The sequence below is a fragment of the Ips typographus genome, linkage group LG1 (assembly GCF_016097725.1).
Source record: "Ips typographus isolate SLU linkage group LG1, UJ_Ityp_2.0, whole genome shotgun sequence".
NCBI classification, from domain to species: Eukaryota; Metazoa; Arthropoda; class Insecta; order Coleoptera; family Curculionidae; genus Ips; species Ips typographus.
Genome location: NC_138422.1, coordinates 399,907 through 417,052, shown reverse-complemented (window position 1 = coordinate 417,052; position 17,146 = coordinate 399,907). Strand labels below are relative to the sequence as shown.

Here is a 17,146-nt window from a genome sequence, read left to right as displayed (position 1 = left end):
TTGATGATGTGAGCAATAAGTTTTATAAGAATTACTACAAAGTTTTTATATTCCTGTATTTTTAATTCTCGCTATAAGGTATACCATGTTTTTCTAGCAATTCAGTTAAATGATGAATTTTGGCGTCATCTTGCTTTTTCATCTTCATAATTTGGTGTTCATGAGCTTCCAACATTTTGATGTACTTCACTTCCAAAGAGTTAAGTATTTCTTCAAACTCTTCTTTTTGTCCAGTCCGGGTTTGGGCTATTAACTCTGCTTTCTGCAATTTCAATTGCACCTGAAATAATTATTGTAAAAATTTAACTTAAAACCATTTGATTTTAAATTTAAGCAACAGTGTATTTGTGGTTCATCATCTGTCAAAACAACACAGTATACAAAATTTATTTCTCTCTTTCACTTAAGGCGTTAGAAAGAGAAGCAACATGGAAATAGGTAAACGTTAGACAACGAATATGGCAACAGTGTAATGGATGGTAATGGTTTACTTTTCTAACCCAACTTTTTTGTTCTGTGCTTGTCTTGTTGACTATTATTAACAAAAATATATAATTTTATTAGTATTTTTTGCTTTAACTTACTAAATACACCGAAAATGGAAAATGACAACAAAGTCAAACTATCCAAGTCTGTTCTAGAAATGAAATTTATGAAGAAAACCAAAGAGAAGACACTCAAAGAACAAGAGGATGCTGAGGGCCAGGCAATGTACTGCAATGAAATCTCCGAGGAAATGCGGAAAAACACCAACATTATATTTCGAGAGGCTAGTATCACCTTTTGTCGTAATTTAGTGGACGGTCGCTTGTCTTTTGGGGGCATGAACCCTGAAGTAGAGAAACTGATGGCCAGTGACTACAATAAGGCTGTTTTTGAGCTAGGCACTAAGCTTGAGAAGGATGTGAGCGACGAACAAATGGCCAAAGAGTATTCAACAGTGGTGGATACAGTTGGGAACAAGTTCAGGCCAAAGAAACAAAAAAACAAGAAGTTTCAAAAACCTTCAAAGACAGAACCACTTATGTGAATAGATATTGTTTTTTTATACCTGTAAGGTGTTTTCTTTGAGGTCTAGCTCCTGGCGCAGATGTTCAATCTGCTTCAGGTACTCTTTCTCAGATCGCTGAAAACTTTTTTCCATTTTTGACACACATTTTTTTAGTACATGCACCTTTTTATCACAGGAGCAGTTGGATATTAGATTTTTCAGGGCAGAAATATCATTCATAATTCTAGAGAAAATTCTGTATAAGGTTTGGTAAGACCAGAAACTTTGTGATACCTCAAACATTGATCCTGGATGATTTCTGAAAGCCTGAAAATTTCCTTGTCTTTTCTTGCCAAAACATGATCAGTTTTGCTTTTCAGTTCCACCAGTTGGTCTTCATATGACCTGGAAATGCGGTCCAGTTTTGTCTGGTACTCTTCACTTAGTGAGTTGCGTAACTGGAGTATGTTGATGGCATGCGCTTCTTGCAGCTTGGCAATTTCCTGTGTATTCAGGTTCTGAGACGTGTTTGGCTCTAGATGTTTGTCTGAGCAGGCATTAGTTACACTCACCTGTTCTTTAAGTTGGTTTTCCTCCATGTTTTGAAGGCTTATTTTGAGTTCATTGTTCTGTTGTGTTATTTCAGATAATCTTAGTTGTAAAGCTCCTATGGTTTTCTTCCAATCTTGTGAAATGTAGTTAGTGTCTTTCAGTAATTTTGAATACATATCCAGTGGTAAATTTCCTAATTCCAGTGGTAAATTGCTTTCTATAGTAATGGAAAAAGAAGATTTAGACAATAAACTTTGACGTGTAACGTTTTATTACCAGCTTGTTTGAACTCTTTGTTAAGGGTAGTTTTTTTCTTATTGCGCGTTTTGATTGGTTGTCCTTGATTTACACTAGCTTCAGACAAGTCGGACCATGAGGTATCATTATCCATAGAATCCCCATAACAGTACTGACTGTCTACTGTTTGGTCACTACCATTCTTCACACTCTTTACTGAACTTTTCCTGAAAGATTTTTGACTTTTCTCTTCCTTTGTTAAGCATCCACTTGGAGGGGCGTCAGTGAACGGAGGGTGGAGCCTGTTTGCTTGAATTTGTCTGCAAAGCTCTCCTAAATACCAGTTGCGCGACTCTTTATCATTCTCAGTGCTGCTCAGTTTCTCCAACCAAAGTCGACACTGCGACAAACAGGAATTTGAATTTATGTAAGGGATATATTGCCGAATTATGCACAGTAATTTCTTGAATTCCGCATCTAAAGAGTCTTCGTCCAGGTCCATGTTTTACGTGGCGACGAATCGCATAAACTCGCTGTGAATTTGGTAGAACTGGTGGAATTGCTTCAAGGACAAAGTGATGTACAGGAATAAGGAGTAGAGCAACAAAAAACTGAGAACCGACTGTTTCAGGCGGTTCCTGACCATTTTGACTGAAGCATGTTTATCAAAATGGGTCAAAGTCACTTTATGAACGTTTATTGGTTATCAGCTATACAAATAAATTAAATTCAAAACGTCACAGAGCGCTGTCAGTGACTTCACCAGGATTTTCCAAGGCTGCTTTCCGCTCGTTGATGGCATTCACCAGCTTCCGGTGAGGACCGATGGGCAAGTTGAGGCTTTTAAGGTCGGCTTCTGTGAGGATCAGCAACGTTTCCAAGTCGATTTTTTGCTCCTCGAATCGCGGCAAGTAGTCGCTTAGTCCGAAAGCGGTGAGGAATCTCTCCAGAGGAGCGTTCGGAGTGTCTTCCTCTTCCTCCGAGTCTGCGTCTATAATAAGCTCCGTTACATATTTTTTTATTTTCTTTTAAAATCATAACACACCTGATAACTCATCGTCCGTCATTGCTGGATGGGTGTAACTTTCACCCGACCCGATCGAACTTTCTTCAGGTCGATTGCCGGTTTGGTAGAAGGATCCGAAGGAGTTTAAGCTTTTTCTGGAATTTTTGACTGTGATTATTATTTTTTTCAGAAAACATTGAATTTTGAGTGATATATGTCTATCCAGAGGGTATTTCTTAATGATAGCCAGGCTGCGAATATGTAAAGTTGTAATTTTAAACTGGTAGTTCCTCCAATTACATGATTGTATTGTCTTTACTAGCATTCAAGAGAATCTTACCTGATTACTATACTACCCATACCGGGCCGTACAAAAATACTGGAAGGTTCCTGAACCGTTTTATCGCCGTTATTTTGAAGTTCGGCCAAAAAGTCCGGCTGCGAAACGCTTCTAATTAGACCGTTTGTGGGTGGAGGAGGCGCTTTTGGAGCAACTTGTTCGGCTTCGTTGAACAATCCGTCCAATCGCCCCCTTTGGTGGGAATCGAAGGCGGATCGTTGTAGAGTACCCCCGAACAAAACCTCGGAATCGCGCCGAATTCCCGATATTTTAGAGATTGACGCTTTACCTTTTTCGATGGTGGTTACCTAAGGAATAAGCAGAAGTTTCGATATTTATGTTCAGAAAATGGGTTCATACGTGAGCATTATACTGCCTGCAAATAGTCCTAGAAAAGCAAAATGTTCTGTTCGTAGGATTTATTTTGTTCCCAGATAAGTAACGCAGTTCTATTTATCTAACAATACTATTTTTGAAGGTAAAACAAGTTTTGATACCTTAAAATCGTCCTCATTGTGGCCTCCCAGTCTGTTGTTTTTACTAGCTAGAATCCGCCTTTGAACCGTTCCCATAGCTTTGTCACCTTTAACCGTCCCTCTCATCACCAAATTACTGTAAGTATTCCTCCTTTCGGGAGGTAAATTGGACAAATTCGACATTGATCCACTTTTTATCCGCGCCTTTATAGTATTAATCATAGACGGTCTATAGTCTTTGGTCTGTCTCCTCTCCATTTTCTCCTGCATCTGTTCCATTTTCGCCTTGTGTTTGGCATAATTCTGCAATTCAGTGTTTCAATTAAAACCGGTTTAAACTGTATAACGGAAGAACAATACTTTGGCAATTTTTTTGGCGTTCTCCTTTGCTTTCTCCTTCATGGCTTTGGCCTTCTTTTTGTCGCTCGCTTCCAATTTGGCCGTCACTCCATCCAGAAAACGCAAAATATCGTCACGGTTGTAGATGCCGGCCACCTCTTGGGGGGTCCTTCCATCAATGTCCGTGTTAAAAATGTTCGCGCCAAAATTGACCAAAAAAGTGACAATGCGCATGTGACCTTGAGTGGCTGCCAAGTGCAAAGCGGTGTTGCCGTATAAGTCAGCTTTGTCGGGCTCTCCCCTGTTGTGATTTTAGTTCCTTTTTTAGAGTTACTACTAGAAAAAGTTGGAGGATAAATACCCCCGGCCACACAGCAGTCTCAGAGCCTCCAAGTGGCCGTGAAAGGCCGCGTACAGGGTTGGGGTCATTCCACGTTCATCGCGACCGTTGCAGTCCCTGCTGGTAGCCTCTTTGAGTATTTCGAGAACTCCATCTTCAGCAGCTCTAAAAACGAAAAAAAATATTGAAGAGTCAAGTTAATTTTAACAGTATATAAATAAAGGACATTTTCAATAGAGGAAAAATGTTGATACATATTACCAGTCTTTTTTGTGTAAAAATCAGTTTAAAACTAGTACGGTTACCAAATACCTACTAGGATTAAAAAAATAAATCAAACTAATATTCTTTTCAATTCAGTGAAAATAATATAGCTCTCAGAAGTCTGAAAAAGTTACAATATACAGGATGTTATGGCTTACAATATATGTACACTTCAAACCAGACTGGAGAAAGCATTTGAAATACCTATTTACTAAAGTCTACACAGCTAGTCATATAAGTCAAATGTCGAAATGATAGTATATCCACATGTGCAGTTCCATAAGTGAAACACCCTGTATAATTTCCTTTTGTTCACCTTATTGTAAAGATGGTCTCCATTTTTCGAAATATGAATTCGACAGTTTTAAGTTTCATTAAAAGTTAGGTATTAACATAACTTCACAGTTAATGAGAGATTCAAAATATAGTACCTATCAATTTTTTACAATGTTGTCAAATTGACACTTAAATAACTCGTAACTTTTGAGTGTTTATATTTCAGCAACCGTGTAAAACTATCTATCCAGATGTCCTTCATATATGACAGTAGATAGAAAAGTGATGAAAATTTGCTATTATATGTATAATAATTGAATAAAGCTTATTTCTGAACTTTTACAATTTTGCGGTTTTCTTAGTCGGCGAATTTTCGCTTGACTTGGTTTATTAAATAGCGAAAACCCACAGACGCGTAAGTATTTTTTCGGTATATTTTCTAAAAAAGCGATTGCGTCTATTTTAACAATATTGTCATTAATATAGCACATATTAAGACTGATAGAGCAGCTGCAATTCTCGATTTGTTAGTCGTAGAAAGTACCAAAAATTGAATAGTTAGTAATCTATCGAGAGAAAAACTTGAGATAAACCCTGAATTAGAGATCATGTTAATTTGTGCTTTTAATTGTGACGTAATTTTTCTCTATTTACGCAAACTAAATAAACAATTTTCTGCACGAATTTGCTTTGCGATTACACGGATTATATTGACACTCTCTGAGATTGCGTTGATAAAACTGTGTGTTGTATGATATAAAATTGCCCAAATGATGATTCAAGAAAATTACCGCCTAAGTACTTGAACTTGTAATATTCAATCATATAGTGACAGATTTTTTTTAAACAACCGGAAAAATTGTTAAATCAGCGACATCAAACCAAAACACTCTTTAATAACCTTGACCTCACCAATTTTTCATAGAAATACAGTACTCACTTGTGAAATCTGTCCGTTGACATCCTCTAAATGGTACTTTTTCACTGGGTCATCAGGATTTACGGCACGAAATAGTGAAAATCTGAGTAAGAAACTAAATCAGCGCACTAACCAACCGCTTATCGCAAAATGTTATTGTTCTTGCGGATTATAGATAACCGTTTAAAGTACCTCATCGATTCAGGTAATCGCTCACCTGCCATCACCGCGTCCTATATCATGGGCCTAAAACAATTAAATGGTATTTGGAGTATCCTGTTGCCACATGTAAGCTGAGTACGATCATTTCCACACAATTGCACACTTCGAAACAGTGAACGGATTGAAACCTTTATGGGCAACATTGGCAACGTCGCCCAACGGATACCGCTTCAGTTCAGCGACTCGGAACGGTACTACCAAACTAGTTTGCGATCAAAATGTTGCTGTCTTTGTTTGATTTCCAATTTTGTAGAGTAGAAAAATGTGTGTGTCTCTCTCTAACTTAAGTAAGGTTTTTATAGGGTGTAGTGGCAGAGTCATCTAGGAGGGAACGACACAACTTTAGCAGTAGCCGGTACTACATTTTATGTATTAACAACAGATGGTTCCACTGTATTTTACTGAACAGAAATTCCTTTTTTATTAACCTTGATGTATGCAACCAGCTAAATTGGTTTCAATGTCATTATTATGTATCGTTTTGCCTCCTTTTTCCAAAACTTGACAGTCGTCTCAGAAAAACTTACTTTTAGGTAAATTTTTGTGCAATTTTCCAAGAAACTCGCTTATTTGAAACATTCTGTATACACACACCATATAACAAAAGAAAGCTATTGAATGTTGTACGGATTGGTCGCTAGAGGTCCTCAAAGTTGACTTTAGTTTTTTGTCGTTTTTCTTGAATATCTCAGAAACGATTCAAGTTAGAGGCTTGAAATTTTTACCACAAACGCACCTCGTTGGATGTCTGGTTTAACAAAAATAAAGTCTTTTAAATCACGCTCAAGTCGGCAACCATAAAATATCAAAGAAAGTGCTAATCTAAGACAAAAGTGAGTTTCAGTATGACGAAATAGTTAATGTCGTCACTGCCACATGTCCTGGGACCAGATACAATAAAACTATTCTGGTGTAACATTGATAAATTTATAGGCTATTTAATCAAAACTAAAACTAATTTTGATTGATTTATCAATTTTACGAATAATACAGCAAGAATTCTAGTGCATAAATACCCAAAGTGATTAAAACAGAACACTCTAAACCAATTAGGTTCAAATTAATTTCAAAACAACCAGCCGCACTGACCGAAACATGTTTAGATTGTATTTGATCGTGCAGTTGCAAAAAGGCCGTGGGAATTTGATTGTCGTCCACTTTACTAAACTCTAAATATTTGCTAATATTGTTGAAGCAAGCCTTTTTGCTTTTGCATATCTCCACATCGATTCTGTTTCCCGCTGAGGCTAAATAAAATGTATTCATCTAAAAACAAAAATAATTTTCAACTGATGGCTTTACGTATCAAAATGTCGCGTTGTCTTACCACAAACATCACAAAATTTAAAACAAAAATCATAAGGGCTTGGAAAAAGTTTGAAATCGTATCTACCATGTTTGCTCGGTTAATCACGTAATGTACGGTGACAGTAATGGAAAACAACTTGGACACTATTAAGTACATAACTGACGCTATCATAATAGATCCAAAACGGTCGTTGATTTGTTCAATACTCTTATACAACGTGTTATATCTCATTGCAATACATTGTGTACTTTTCACTATTTGTTTTCTCAGTATCATATTATTCACGTCCCATTCGCTGCCATTTTCCACACGGTTTTTTGTCTTGATAACATTTCCAATGTCACGCAAATGATAGTTCAGTACAGAGAACTTGTTTGAAACATCGTCAAGCACTTTCACAAAACTGTATATAGTGAAACTGTAAATAAGAAGTTGAACATCCTGCGTCCAATCGTACATGTAATAGACCCAGCCGTATATGAAAATTTTCACGAAACAATTATGAACCAGGACAGTTAGAACTAAAAACACGTACAATATTCTTATGTAACTATATTTTCGTTTTAATTCGTCATCTTCCGTGAAATTCTGTAGTGCTTTCTTGAATTTGTTCGGAGATCCATCGAAAACTGCTATACTAATTGCAATAGATGAGATTAACAAAGTCCGAGCTGTGGTATCAATTATGTATATTGTTGGCCTGACTTTAGTAGGTATGTAAATGATGATGTACAAATTGTAGGACGCATAAAGATGTTCAAAAAATAAACCGATTATTATGGCATATCTTACAAATTTAGGAATACTTAAATTCATGGTGAACTACACACTAGGCTGTATCAACTATAGCTAAATGAATGGTGTGGTAAATTAAGTGATATGGACTAATGTCGTGTTATTACGAATGTATGAGGTTCTAAGCCCTAAGGTATAATTACTATAAAAATTAACCTATATTTATTTATGTAATCAGCGGTGCCACACGTGAGAAATCTACTGTCCCAGGAGAAATGGCAATGACGACATTAACTGTTTTACGTCATATTCACTTAGGTCTCATCTTTTGTGGTTGCTTGCTTGAGCGTTTTTTCCCGTGATCTAAAAGTTCTGTTTTTTAAAATGCCGTTGTAGGACATTTTTAAGCATCAATTACTTTTTTTAAAAGTGAAATAGAAGTTTATTTTCTCGTAGTGGAGGATGGAATCATAAAAGAGGTAAGTGAGGAACTCACAGCCTTCTTCACAATAAGAGATTATTGTGGAGTCATTTGACAGTTTTGTGACCAGCTCGGAAACAGCACAAACAGTCGGAAATTTAAAAATTTGTAAATCAAAGATGTCAAATGTAAATGTCCATCTCATCTGAATGAATGACAAAGATAGCAATACCGTCATCGTGACGTCAAATTCATTTTGCACGGTCAAATGGAATGCGGTAACTATTTTGACAGTAATGATATTAATAGTTATTTATACACCAAGGGACTTAAACCATTTTTTATTCACGAAAAGAACAATAATTAGGCTCACGAGTGTAGCGAGTGGCCTAACTAAGTTCTACGAGTGAATAAACAGATTTAAAGTGTGTCGTACAATGATACTCTTTTACCGTGTTTTATACAATATTTTATTCAATTAAACCTGTCAATGTGACATTGATGTTGGTTTGTTTACATCTGTAAATAAGCGAATATCCGAGTGATTTAAAAATGTTGTAAATTTCTAGTAAATAAATAGTATATTATTCAACGAGCTTTTTATGATAGCCATTAATCCCTAAGGGGGATGTTTACGTCACGAGCCGCAGGCGAGGGACGCAAATCTCCCGTGGGATTAATGGCCATAAAAAACGAGGATAATACTATACTTTGTCCACGACCACTGTCCATTACCACTAATGCCAAGTGCAGGCAAATTAGAAGTTGATACTCTTTTATGTAGATAATAAATAATATAGGTAATCTCTCAAATCCGCCATAACAACTGAAATGTCAAACTCGATACGATTAGGATCGCGTTTAGAATGGCCGTCGGTGTACAAGTCGTGACAGAATTTGGGAAAAAATGGATCACGTGAACAATTTATTTACATAACTATATGGTGGCATGTGACAAAGGCCACGGTGCGCACACCAGCCCTATTTCTGAACGCACCCCCAGCGTTGCCGCCTACGACCACAAGGGCACTGACGTTGTCAATGTCAACTTAAAAAACCACAGAACTAAGGACGGTCATACACCAAAAATATTTCAAATATAAATTATAGAATTTACCTAATGATTTGGCAAACTCCTGTACTGTGTTATTGCGGTGTATTTGTTAAGAAAATGGTATTCTGAATTAGCAGTAATTGCAAAGACATAAGTGGATGTCTACATGCAAGAAATACCGCATATCCCATGTTTTATGCTTGGTGTGCAACCACCTTTAGGTCAAGAGGGAATAATGATCATTATTCCTCTTCATTAATCCCTCTGACGCTATATGACCTTCATTTAGCTTCTGTCAACACGCTGAATATTAGTACATTATTGGTTGGTCGTGGACAAAAATTGTTTAAATGGCTGCTAAGCGTTGAATAATTGACTAATAAAAGAACAGAATTGAATAAAATTACATACATGCTTATTAGTTTCTTGGGAAGTTTTGGTAATTACATAAAATCACTGCATGATGACTTGGGAACATTTTTATGACTCCAAGAAAAAGATTGTAATAAGGCGATCTACAATAATAAATCTCATCGATGTTTCTTAACTTAAGAGGCCTGTATCGCTTTTAAGTTTCACATTATCTTCAAATATACGTAACAACAACAACGCCGCTTCGGTTCTCCCCATTAAGCGAAATTGTTATTGTGACATATTGCATTACAATATCCATTACTCTTTATCCAATACAGCTTAATTAACCCCGCGAATCGGTGCCGGAGCAATAATATCTCACCTTTCTACCAATTACTGGGCCGCCGGCACCAACAGCAAGAAGAAGAAGAGGAAGAAAAAAGGGAAGCGTCGGCCGCGCACCATTACCCGACGCCCCGTCTTTGTTTCGGCCCTCTCGTTCTTCGTTCTTCGCGCCTCTTCCGTTTTTAATCTTCGGTGGGAGGATGGGAGGAGCCGGCCAGAGGTACCACTTGGATGGAGAGGGGGCGTGGTCGCGCGCTATATATTTCAAACTTCAATTTGGCCGCGGAACGATGGAGAAAAGTGATTTCGGATTGTCTTTAGGCCGACGCTTGTTAGTAGGATAAATGGGCTGGGTGTTAGGTTCACTGGTCGTTTTATGTTACGCCCTGGTTCTAGCTTTAAATTGCATTTCTTCGGGTTCACCTTTGAAATGGAGAAGATCAAAATTGAAGATTTAAGAGAAAATCTGTTCTTCAAGCCCAGAAATCAATGGAATTGATTGAAATGTAGGTAAACAAAAATTGGTCAATTTATAGATCGTAACTTTTGACAAAGTCCCTAATTTTGTAACGTGGTAAGTGTTAAAAGAGCTGTTGGAGTTTCAAGTTAAATTTGCAGCGCCATTTGAAACTAAAGTCAGGCTACACGTTCCTAACCTAACATTTTTTAGATTGAAGTAGTAGTCCATTCTCACTCAGTGGAGCTGTACAGATACAGGGGGTAACAGTAACAGGTCTTGAACGTTTTGTTAATGCCCAACATGTTTCAAGCGCAGAAGCAGCTCATCATCAGAGGCTAAAAGAACATGTTGAATGTTAAAAAATTATACAAAAAAAAGTTTTAAGGGGAAACTTTTTAAAAACCTTGATCGACTCGACTTTGGTTCCTTGATCGACCGCTGTTTTTTGAATATCTTTACTAAAATTGATTTTTGCAGATTATTACATCTTTTATCCTTAAAACGTTAATGGGTTTGTAAAAAGTTTCCCCTTAACACTTAACCCCAGGTCTGCTGTTCCCTTTTATAGAATGACGGCATGATTTTGTAATTTTTACTAGGTAAGCTTCCTTTTATTTTATTTTTTTTTATAATTTTTTAACATTCAACATGTTCTTCTAGACCCTGATGATGAGCTGCTTCTGCGCTCCAAACATGTTGGGCATTTATTGTGGAGACGACTGAGTGTTACTGTTACCCCCTGTATCTAACATTTTTTGTTTCTGTAGTTGCAGTACCACAAACTAATTCTTGATTACACACGGTATCGCAACTTTAGTTTGGCGGAAAAGACCATAAAATTATGAAACCAGTGCTCCAATCAAAATTAACGTAGAAATAACAGCTAGTATGGCCAAAACTTTTAGAAAAATAGCCACCAGAAGGCGTATCTCTTATCTTAAAACGTCAATTTAAAACAAAACTATATTTATTAAACTCATCATTGTATTTCAAAAGTAACTATTATATTGTCTTTAGAATGACGAGCAAAATCTGTGAATTGAAATGTCTATACCAGATGGTCACCATCTTGAATTAAGCCTCAATTATTGCACTTTCTTTCTACTATCACATTGTGTTCTAGGTAATCATTCTAAAGCAATTGATTACCGCTTCGGCTAGACCAGATGTAATTACTTATTAATCTGATGAGACCTTATCGGGTCAGGCTCGCAGTCACTCGGGGCTCTCTTAATCGATCGATATCAGTTACATCGTTCGATTCTATTATAGCATCACTATTCACTATGTACCGTGCCCTGACTTTGAAATTAGTCGGTAATTTTTGGTCATTCCCATTTATTTATTTTTTCAGTTGTCTGTTGATCCTTAACCAAAACTTCTTCTGGTGAACTTTTTTTTAAGTTTGGTTGCCATTTCTCTCTCTGTACGTACTTTCTCCATCACCCCTGGTATAAACCGCCGATCCTATTAGTTAGATAAGATACAAGGTATTAATAAGATTGTATTGTGGCCATAATTCGTGTGGGTATACACGAGACGTCAAAAGGAATTCTCCAGCTGGGACCGATCGTGGCCGATAAAGAACGGTTTTAGCGGTGTCTCTATCAGGGTTATGCAAGGTGAATTGTTTTGTTATATCTTAATTGTTATTATTATGTTGTGTGGGAAGGTATTTTGATCGGGCCGGTCGGTTTGCCAAACTTAGATCCGTTCGACCATAGAGAGTACATTGCGGTGATTCAATATCAACGTAATTACAGTTTCTTATCTGGAAACCAGATGCAGATGGAGCGCACCTTCATAAATTCAGTTTAAATGAGCTTTGCCTTTATTAATAACAGATTAAGTGATACGGGTATATAACTTTAATAACCCACTGGCGTGCGATTTGTGGATTTTTTTTCAGCTAGTTTAGAAACGTGATACGTAGCTAGCGGGTTATTACATTATATTAACTTGGCACTAGATTAATTTAAAGCGTTTTCCTTATTAGTTATTGACCTTAGCTGAGCTGAGTCGATTCTTGTTACGTTCATCGGTCGAACAGACACGAGCTGGGTTTTAATTAAAACCGTCCAACCTATACCACATACGGTAGTGATAAAGTGTAAAACTATAACTTACCAAAGTTCATCCAATCCTAGTTAAGAGAAAAGACTAACTTCATATTGCCATAGGTATCAATTCTTCATCGTTTACTCCGGTACGCATCCATTTAAGTAGCTTATTGGAAACCGTCAGTTTTACCGCGATTTATCGGTCTTTTCTAATTACGCAATCTCGCTTATTATTATTAACTAATAATTAGCGCTTTCGGATAGTTGCTGCAGTGATTTATTGCCGTTTGACATGGTAGAATTATGTGCTCGGATGTTGTCTTACTTCTCTATAAAGCTCAAGTATAGCAATGGTTTTGTTAATGTAAGAATTATTCCATCTGGTCAATCTAAGATTAATTATTTTGACGCTAGTTTACACAATGGGAATATTATTAAAATAACCTATTCAGAAATTTATTTTTCCGTCGACTACGTATTAACAGCTTTTTTAATGGACGATAACGGATACAAAATCGTTTATTAATGAGTCCCATCACCGCCCTCTGTACAAGAAAGCCAAGAAGGTGCATGCCAAAAATTCCAATATGGCCGAAATATGGGATTGACAGTTTGCATTTGTTTGTATTGTGGAAATTGAGTTTTTGGATGATTAAATTAATTTTTAAGGTTTAAAGTCAAGACTTGGGATTACTTGCCAAAGTAATTTTTGTTTGCTATTATATATTGTTGTTTATATGTTTATTGTTCTAGTGAAAGTGTAGTTTGTGTTCATTTTATTGTGTTATCACTATTGTTATTGTTCCTTCATTGTTCTATAATTTGTGGTTGGTTTTTTAACTTAAATTCTATTGCCTCTACAATATGCCGTCCACTGGTTGTTTGCCAAATTTCTAAAAGCAATTTGGTGAAAGGCCCAAAAGTGTCAGTCTTTTACTTTCCAAAAGACCCTGCTCGAACCCAACAGTGGTTGAAAGCTTTGAAGTGGAATGATTTTACTCCAACACAATACTCAGTGGTAAGTACAATATGCTTTCTCATTCAGTAAAACTTATTGCCTCTTACATACATTGGTATGTGACTTATGTGAGTTACATTTTGAGACCGCCTGCATTTTGAGAGCAACAAAGGTTTACTCTGAAGAAACAGGACAGCTTTTAGAAGTTCTATTGGCACATTTACATTTTAAAAGAAAGGTCTTGGTAATAATATAAAACCCATTTACCAGTTTTGCTTACCTAGATTCAAGAATTTCCAAATTTTCTTTGATTGAGCAGTTTTTACATTAGTTTGTTCCTACTTTCCAAGACAAAGGGTTCTAACCAAACTTGCTTTGGCTGGACTTTATTGGATATAAAAAGCCATATCTATACATATCTGGATCAGGAATGAAGCGTTCTTTGATTTTTCACTCACAACTTCTAATCAACTACACGAAAAAATAAAAAAAAACATATTTTCTACTGCATCTCCATAGGTTTGTGTACAAAAAAAGATCCGATAACGCCGCCATTAAAAGTCACATTCTAGGCTTTCTTGTAAAGAAGGCGGTGGTCCCATTAATGCATGATTTTTCAATTGTTTTACGTTAATGCACGATTTTATCAAAGGCAACCAAATAGGTCTCATAGTATAGTTCCATTCTACTTAAATTGTATTAAACAGAGAGAAATAGACGCATATTATTCAGTTGACATCCACCATTAACGACAGAACCAACTGTCACTGTCATTGGCAAGGGTGCCTATGATTTCGGTTTGCCGTATTGCCTATACAACTGACAATTAGTTTTTTCCAAACTTTTTAGAATAATAATGTGCTACATTGGTTTGCTCGGGTTATTGAGAACTAGTTTTTACCTGATTTGTGGATGTTAATTGATATATGAAAGTTATATACGGGGTGTCCCTAAAATGAGCGGAAAATTATATGCTACAGTATATGAGACCGCTATTTCCAACAGGTCCTTCTTTCTTTGAATGCTCCTGTGAGTGCTATGTTATTTTTATTCAATAAATCTTTTTGTTAGCTCGTATTAATATTTTGTTAATACTCCTTTTAATTGTTTTTTATTTATAGCTCTTTCTCAATCATTTGTATTTATATACAGGTGTGGTAAATCCAAAACCGGCCATAGGAAAACCGTGTAACTGACAGAGAAACGTAGATAATTGCATGCGGTGGACAAAGACAGAAAACGAAAAAAATATCAAGTAGGCCATATTTTCAGCGCGCTGTTGCCACAATCCAGCACCGTCGACAAAATTAATTTTGTTCTTGGATGATTATTTTGGATATTTGAAATAGCTTTTAATCAAATGTCAAATTTTGTGTCTTCATGGCCTCCTATTTAAGATGGAGATCTAGATTTATAATGTTTTCCATGGAATAATTCAAGAACAAAATTAATTTTGTCGACGGTGCTAGATTTTGGCAACAGCGCACTGAAAATATGGCCTACTTGATATGTTTTTCGTTTTCTGTCTTTGTCCCGCGCATGCAATTATCTACGTTTCTCTGTCCGTTACACGGTTTTCCTATTGTCGGTTTTGGAATTACCACACCTATATGTACAATATGATCAATTAGCCTAAACTGACAAATTATGAAAATTGCCTTGATAGTCACATTTCAAGTTCATGTCAAGTCAATCTAAGAAAGCAAAAACAACTGGGAAATTGGACTTAAAAGTAAAATTTTTGACTCTCAAGTCAATTATCAAGAATTTACATTTTAGGTTCATTTGTTACGGTTCAATTTCTTCTCTATGTCCATTTCCCCAACATTGGCTAAGTTGAGTTTAAGGACAGCTTAGATATCTAAGTTTAGTTTAGATTGTGTTCTTTTGCACCTGATCTGTCACATTCAAACATCAACTTAGCTTAAGTCGACTTGAAAGTGTTGAGGTAACAGGCACATGGGGTTTTCTATAATTTAGTAGTCCGAAGTACGAGTAATCTTTATATTGTTTTTTTCTTTTGTTTACTACTGATGAAGTTTTGAGTTTGAGCATCTTGACTTCCTCTTGACCGACAAACTCAAATCACTCTTCGTTTACTCTTTCAGTGATTTTTAAGTATTGTCGCTTGTACGACCGTTCCTTTGCAGCGGAGATAAGTTTCCTTTTCTTTTGTGGTTTGGTTTTACTTTAATCCAGTAACGCGTTAGTGTTTTTGACAGTTATGACGCAGCGGAAATAAACAATTTATAGTAGAAATACATTAGCATAATTTGACAGTTGTGACGTGATCGTCACGTTACAGCAACACAATATGCTAACCAAGTTCTGCAACTATTGAATACTTATTTTGTTATTCATATGAGTGCAATTATTTGTTCCATCAAGTTGTCGGGAAAAGTAATTTACCGTCGTTATTTCAATTGCAAACATATTTGCGATTGAGAAAGAAGTAGTAGTCCATATTCTTTCAGTGGAGTCGCAGGAGTACGAAAGGAAGGAAATGACAAACAGTCTTCTCCACAATACTTTATTATGACCTTAGATGGTAAGGTCTGCTCAACAAGTTTCGGTCACATAAATGACCATCTTCAGGAGCTCAAATCAGTCGACCAATGTGACTACTGTCTTTTTACAAGGGGAGAGACAGAGAGACCCATGTTATGACGAAATAGTGAAATTAACAAAGTTAAATAGGTGAACAAAGCTCATTATGGAGAAAAAATAACTATAGCACATTAAATCAAAAAATTAATTAAAATTAAATAAAATTAATTTTTTGATTTAATGTGCTATAGTTATTTTTTCTCCATAATGAGCTTTGTTCACCTATTTAACTTTGTTAATTTCACTATTTCGTCATAACATGGGTCTCTCTGTCTCTCCCCTTGTAAAAAGACAGTAGTCACATTGGTCGACTGATTTGAGAAAAGTAGGTTATTCTTGTAGCTCCTGAAGATGGTCATTTATGTGACCGAAACTTGTTGAGCAGACCTTGCCATCTAAGGTCATAATAAAGTATTGTGGAGAAGACTGTTTGTCATTTCCTTCCTTTCGTATATTTGCGATTGTTGAAAAGTTCCACGACTCACCGAATACCTTTTAATACAAATCCGGTTCGAGTGAAAGTGATCGATTCAGCGGAATGTCGACGATTTATCAATTATCATCGATATACGTGGAGCTGGTATCGAGAACACCCCTCGCCACACATACATATTTATGCTAATCCGGTCCGAATTGTTTGTAGGCCTCTAATAAAATCGTCTTCAGGTGTGTCCGACCGAAAAAGCCGGAGGGTCCCCGGGGGGTCGACACTCGGACGATGTAAATCACACCGAGGTTACCACCTGGTGCTCCGCGAGCCCCCCGCGAGCTCCGACCAAGGGAGGACGTTTCACCAATTTACTAGTGGGTGAACGCGTGATTTGAAATATTGGTCTGCTTGTGGCGGATTTTGTTTCGTGATTAAACAGGTACACGATCGG

At 36.6% G+C, this 17,146-nt stretch overlaps 4 protein-coding genes across 7 annotated transcripts; 1 reads left to right on the top strand and 3 right to left on the bottom strand.

The window, feature by feature from the left end:
• Nucleotides 1–31: 31 nt before the first annotated feature.
• LOC145740045 (uncharacterized) lies at nucleotides 32–2,446 on the bottom strand. 2 transcript variants are annotated; one of them, XM_081995373.1, is made up of 5 exons: nucleotides 1,820–2,446; nucleotides 1,564–1,760; nucleotides 1,286–1,509; nucleotides 1,052–1,235; nucleotides 32–280 (listed from the first exon to the last, which is right to left on the bottom strand). In XM_081995373.1, the coding sequence occupies exons 1-5, from the start codon at nucleotides 2,280–2,282 to the stop codon at nucleotides 62–64; spliced, it is 1,287 nt and encodes a 428-aa protein (XP_081851499.1). In that variant the 5' UTR covers nucleotides 2,283–2,446; the 3' UTR covers nucleotides 32–61. The 2 variants fall into 2 exon arrangements, with proteins under 2 accessions (XP_081851499.1, XP_081851507.1); XM_081995381.1 differs by having other exon boundaries at nucleotides 1,286–1,494; nucleotides 1,820–2,445.
• On the top strand, nucleotides 515–1,050 carry Mpp6 (M-phase phosphoprotein 6). Its single transcript, XM_081995467.1, has one exon. It carries the CDS (start codon nucleotides 599–601, stop codon nucleotides 1,028–1,030), a length of 432 nt encoding a protein of 143 aa, XP_081851593.1. The 5' UTR covers nucleotides 515–598; the 3' UTR covers nucleotides 1,031–1,050.
• Nucleotides 2,447–2,461: 15 nt separating the features above from the next.
• On the bottom strand, nucleotides 2,462–6,009 carry Sans (SAM_USH1G_HARP domain-containing protein Sans). 3 transcript variants are annotated; one of them, XM_081995210.1, is made up of 8 exons: nucleotides 5,958–6,009; nucleotides 5,762–5,843; nucleotides 4,303–4,446; nucleotides 3,963–4,242; nucleotides 3,624–3,905; nucleotides 3,127–3,434; nucleotides 2,826–2,941; nucleotides 2,462–2,771 (listed from the first exon to the last, which is right to left on the bottom strand). In XM_081995210.1, the coding sequence occupies exons 2-8, from the start codon at nucleotides 5,782–5,784 to the stop codon at nucleotides 2,518–2,520; spliced, it is 1,407 nt and encodes a 468-aa protein (XP_081851336.1). In that variant the 5' UTR covers nucleotides 5,785–5,843; nucleotides 5,958–6,009; the 3' UTR covers nucleotides 2,462–2,517. The 3 variants fall into 3 exon arrangements, with proteins under 3 accessions (XP_081851336.1, XP_081851392.1, XP_081851304.1); XM_081995266.1 differs by lacking the exon at nucleotides 5,958–6,009 and adding an exon at nucleotides 5,933–5,951; XM_081995178.1 differs by having other exon boundaries at nucleotides 5,762–6,001.
• Nucleotides 6,010–6,875: 866 nt separating this feature from the next.
• LOC145740086 (uncharacterized) lies at nucleotides 6,876–10,578 on the bottom strand. The gene is made up of 2 exons (XM_081995437.1): nucleotides 7,290–10,578; nucleotides 6,876–7,228 (listed from the first exon to the last, which is right to left on the bottom strand). Exons 1-2 carry the CDS (start codon nucleotides 8,085–8,087, stop codon nucleotides 6,941–6,943), a joined length of 1,086 nt encoding a protein of 361 aa, XP_081851563.1. The 5' UTR covers nucleotides 8,088–10,578; the 3' UTR covers nucleotides 6,876–6,940.
• Nucleotides 10,579–17,146: the final 6,568 nt, after the last annotated feature.

Bases quoted from the DNA above. Each gene is read 5' to 3' on its own strand.
- Mpp6 (XM_081995467.1), top strand. From the start codon at position 599: ATGGAAAATGACAACAAAGTCAAACTATCCAAGTCTGTTCTAGAAATG.
- LOC145740045 (XM_081995373.1), bottom strand. From the start codon at position 2,282: ATGGACCTGGACGAAGACTCTTTAGATGCGGAATTCAAGAAATTACTG. The intron at 1,510-1,563 runs GTGAGTGTAACT...AACACGTCTCAG, and splicing joins AAAACCAACTTAAAGAACAG to AACCTGAATACACAGGAAAT. The intron at 281-1,051 runs GTATAAAAAAAC...TAATTATTTCAG, and splicing joins TCAAAGAAAACACCTTACAG to GTGCAATTGAAATTGCAGAA.
- Sans (XM_081995210.1), bottom strand. From the start codon at position 5,784: ATGTCAACGGACAGATTTCACAA. The intron at 4,447-5,761 runs GTGAGTACTGTA...TTTCGTTTTTAG, and splicing joins TCAACGGACAGATTTCACAA to AGCTGCTGAAGATGGAGTTC. The intron at 3,906-3,962 runs GTATTGTTCTTC...ACTGAATTGCAG, and splicing joins ACGCCAAAAAAATTGCCAAA to AATTATGCCAAACACAAGGC.
- LOC145740086 (XM_081995437.1), bottom strand. From the start codon at position 8,087: ATGAATTTAAGTATTCCTAAATTTGTAAGATATGCCATAATAATCGGT. The intron at 7,229-7,289 runs GTAAGACAACGC...TTTTGTTTTTAG, and splicing joins TAAATTTTGTGATGTTTGTG to ATGAATACATTTTATTTAGC.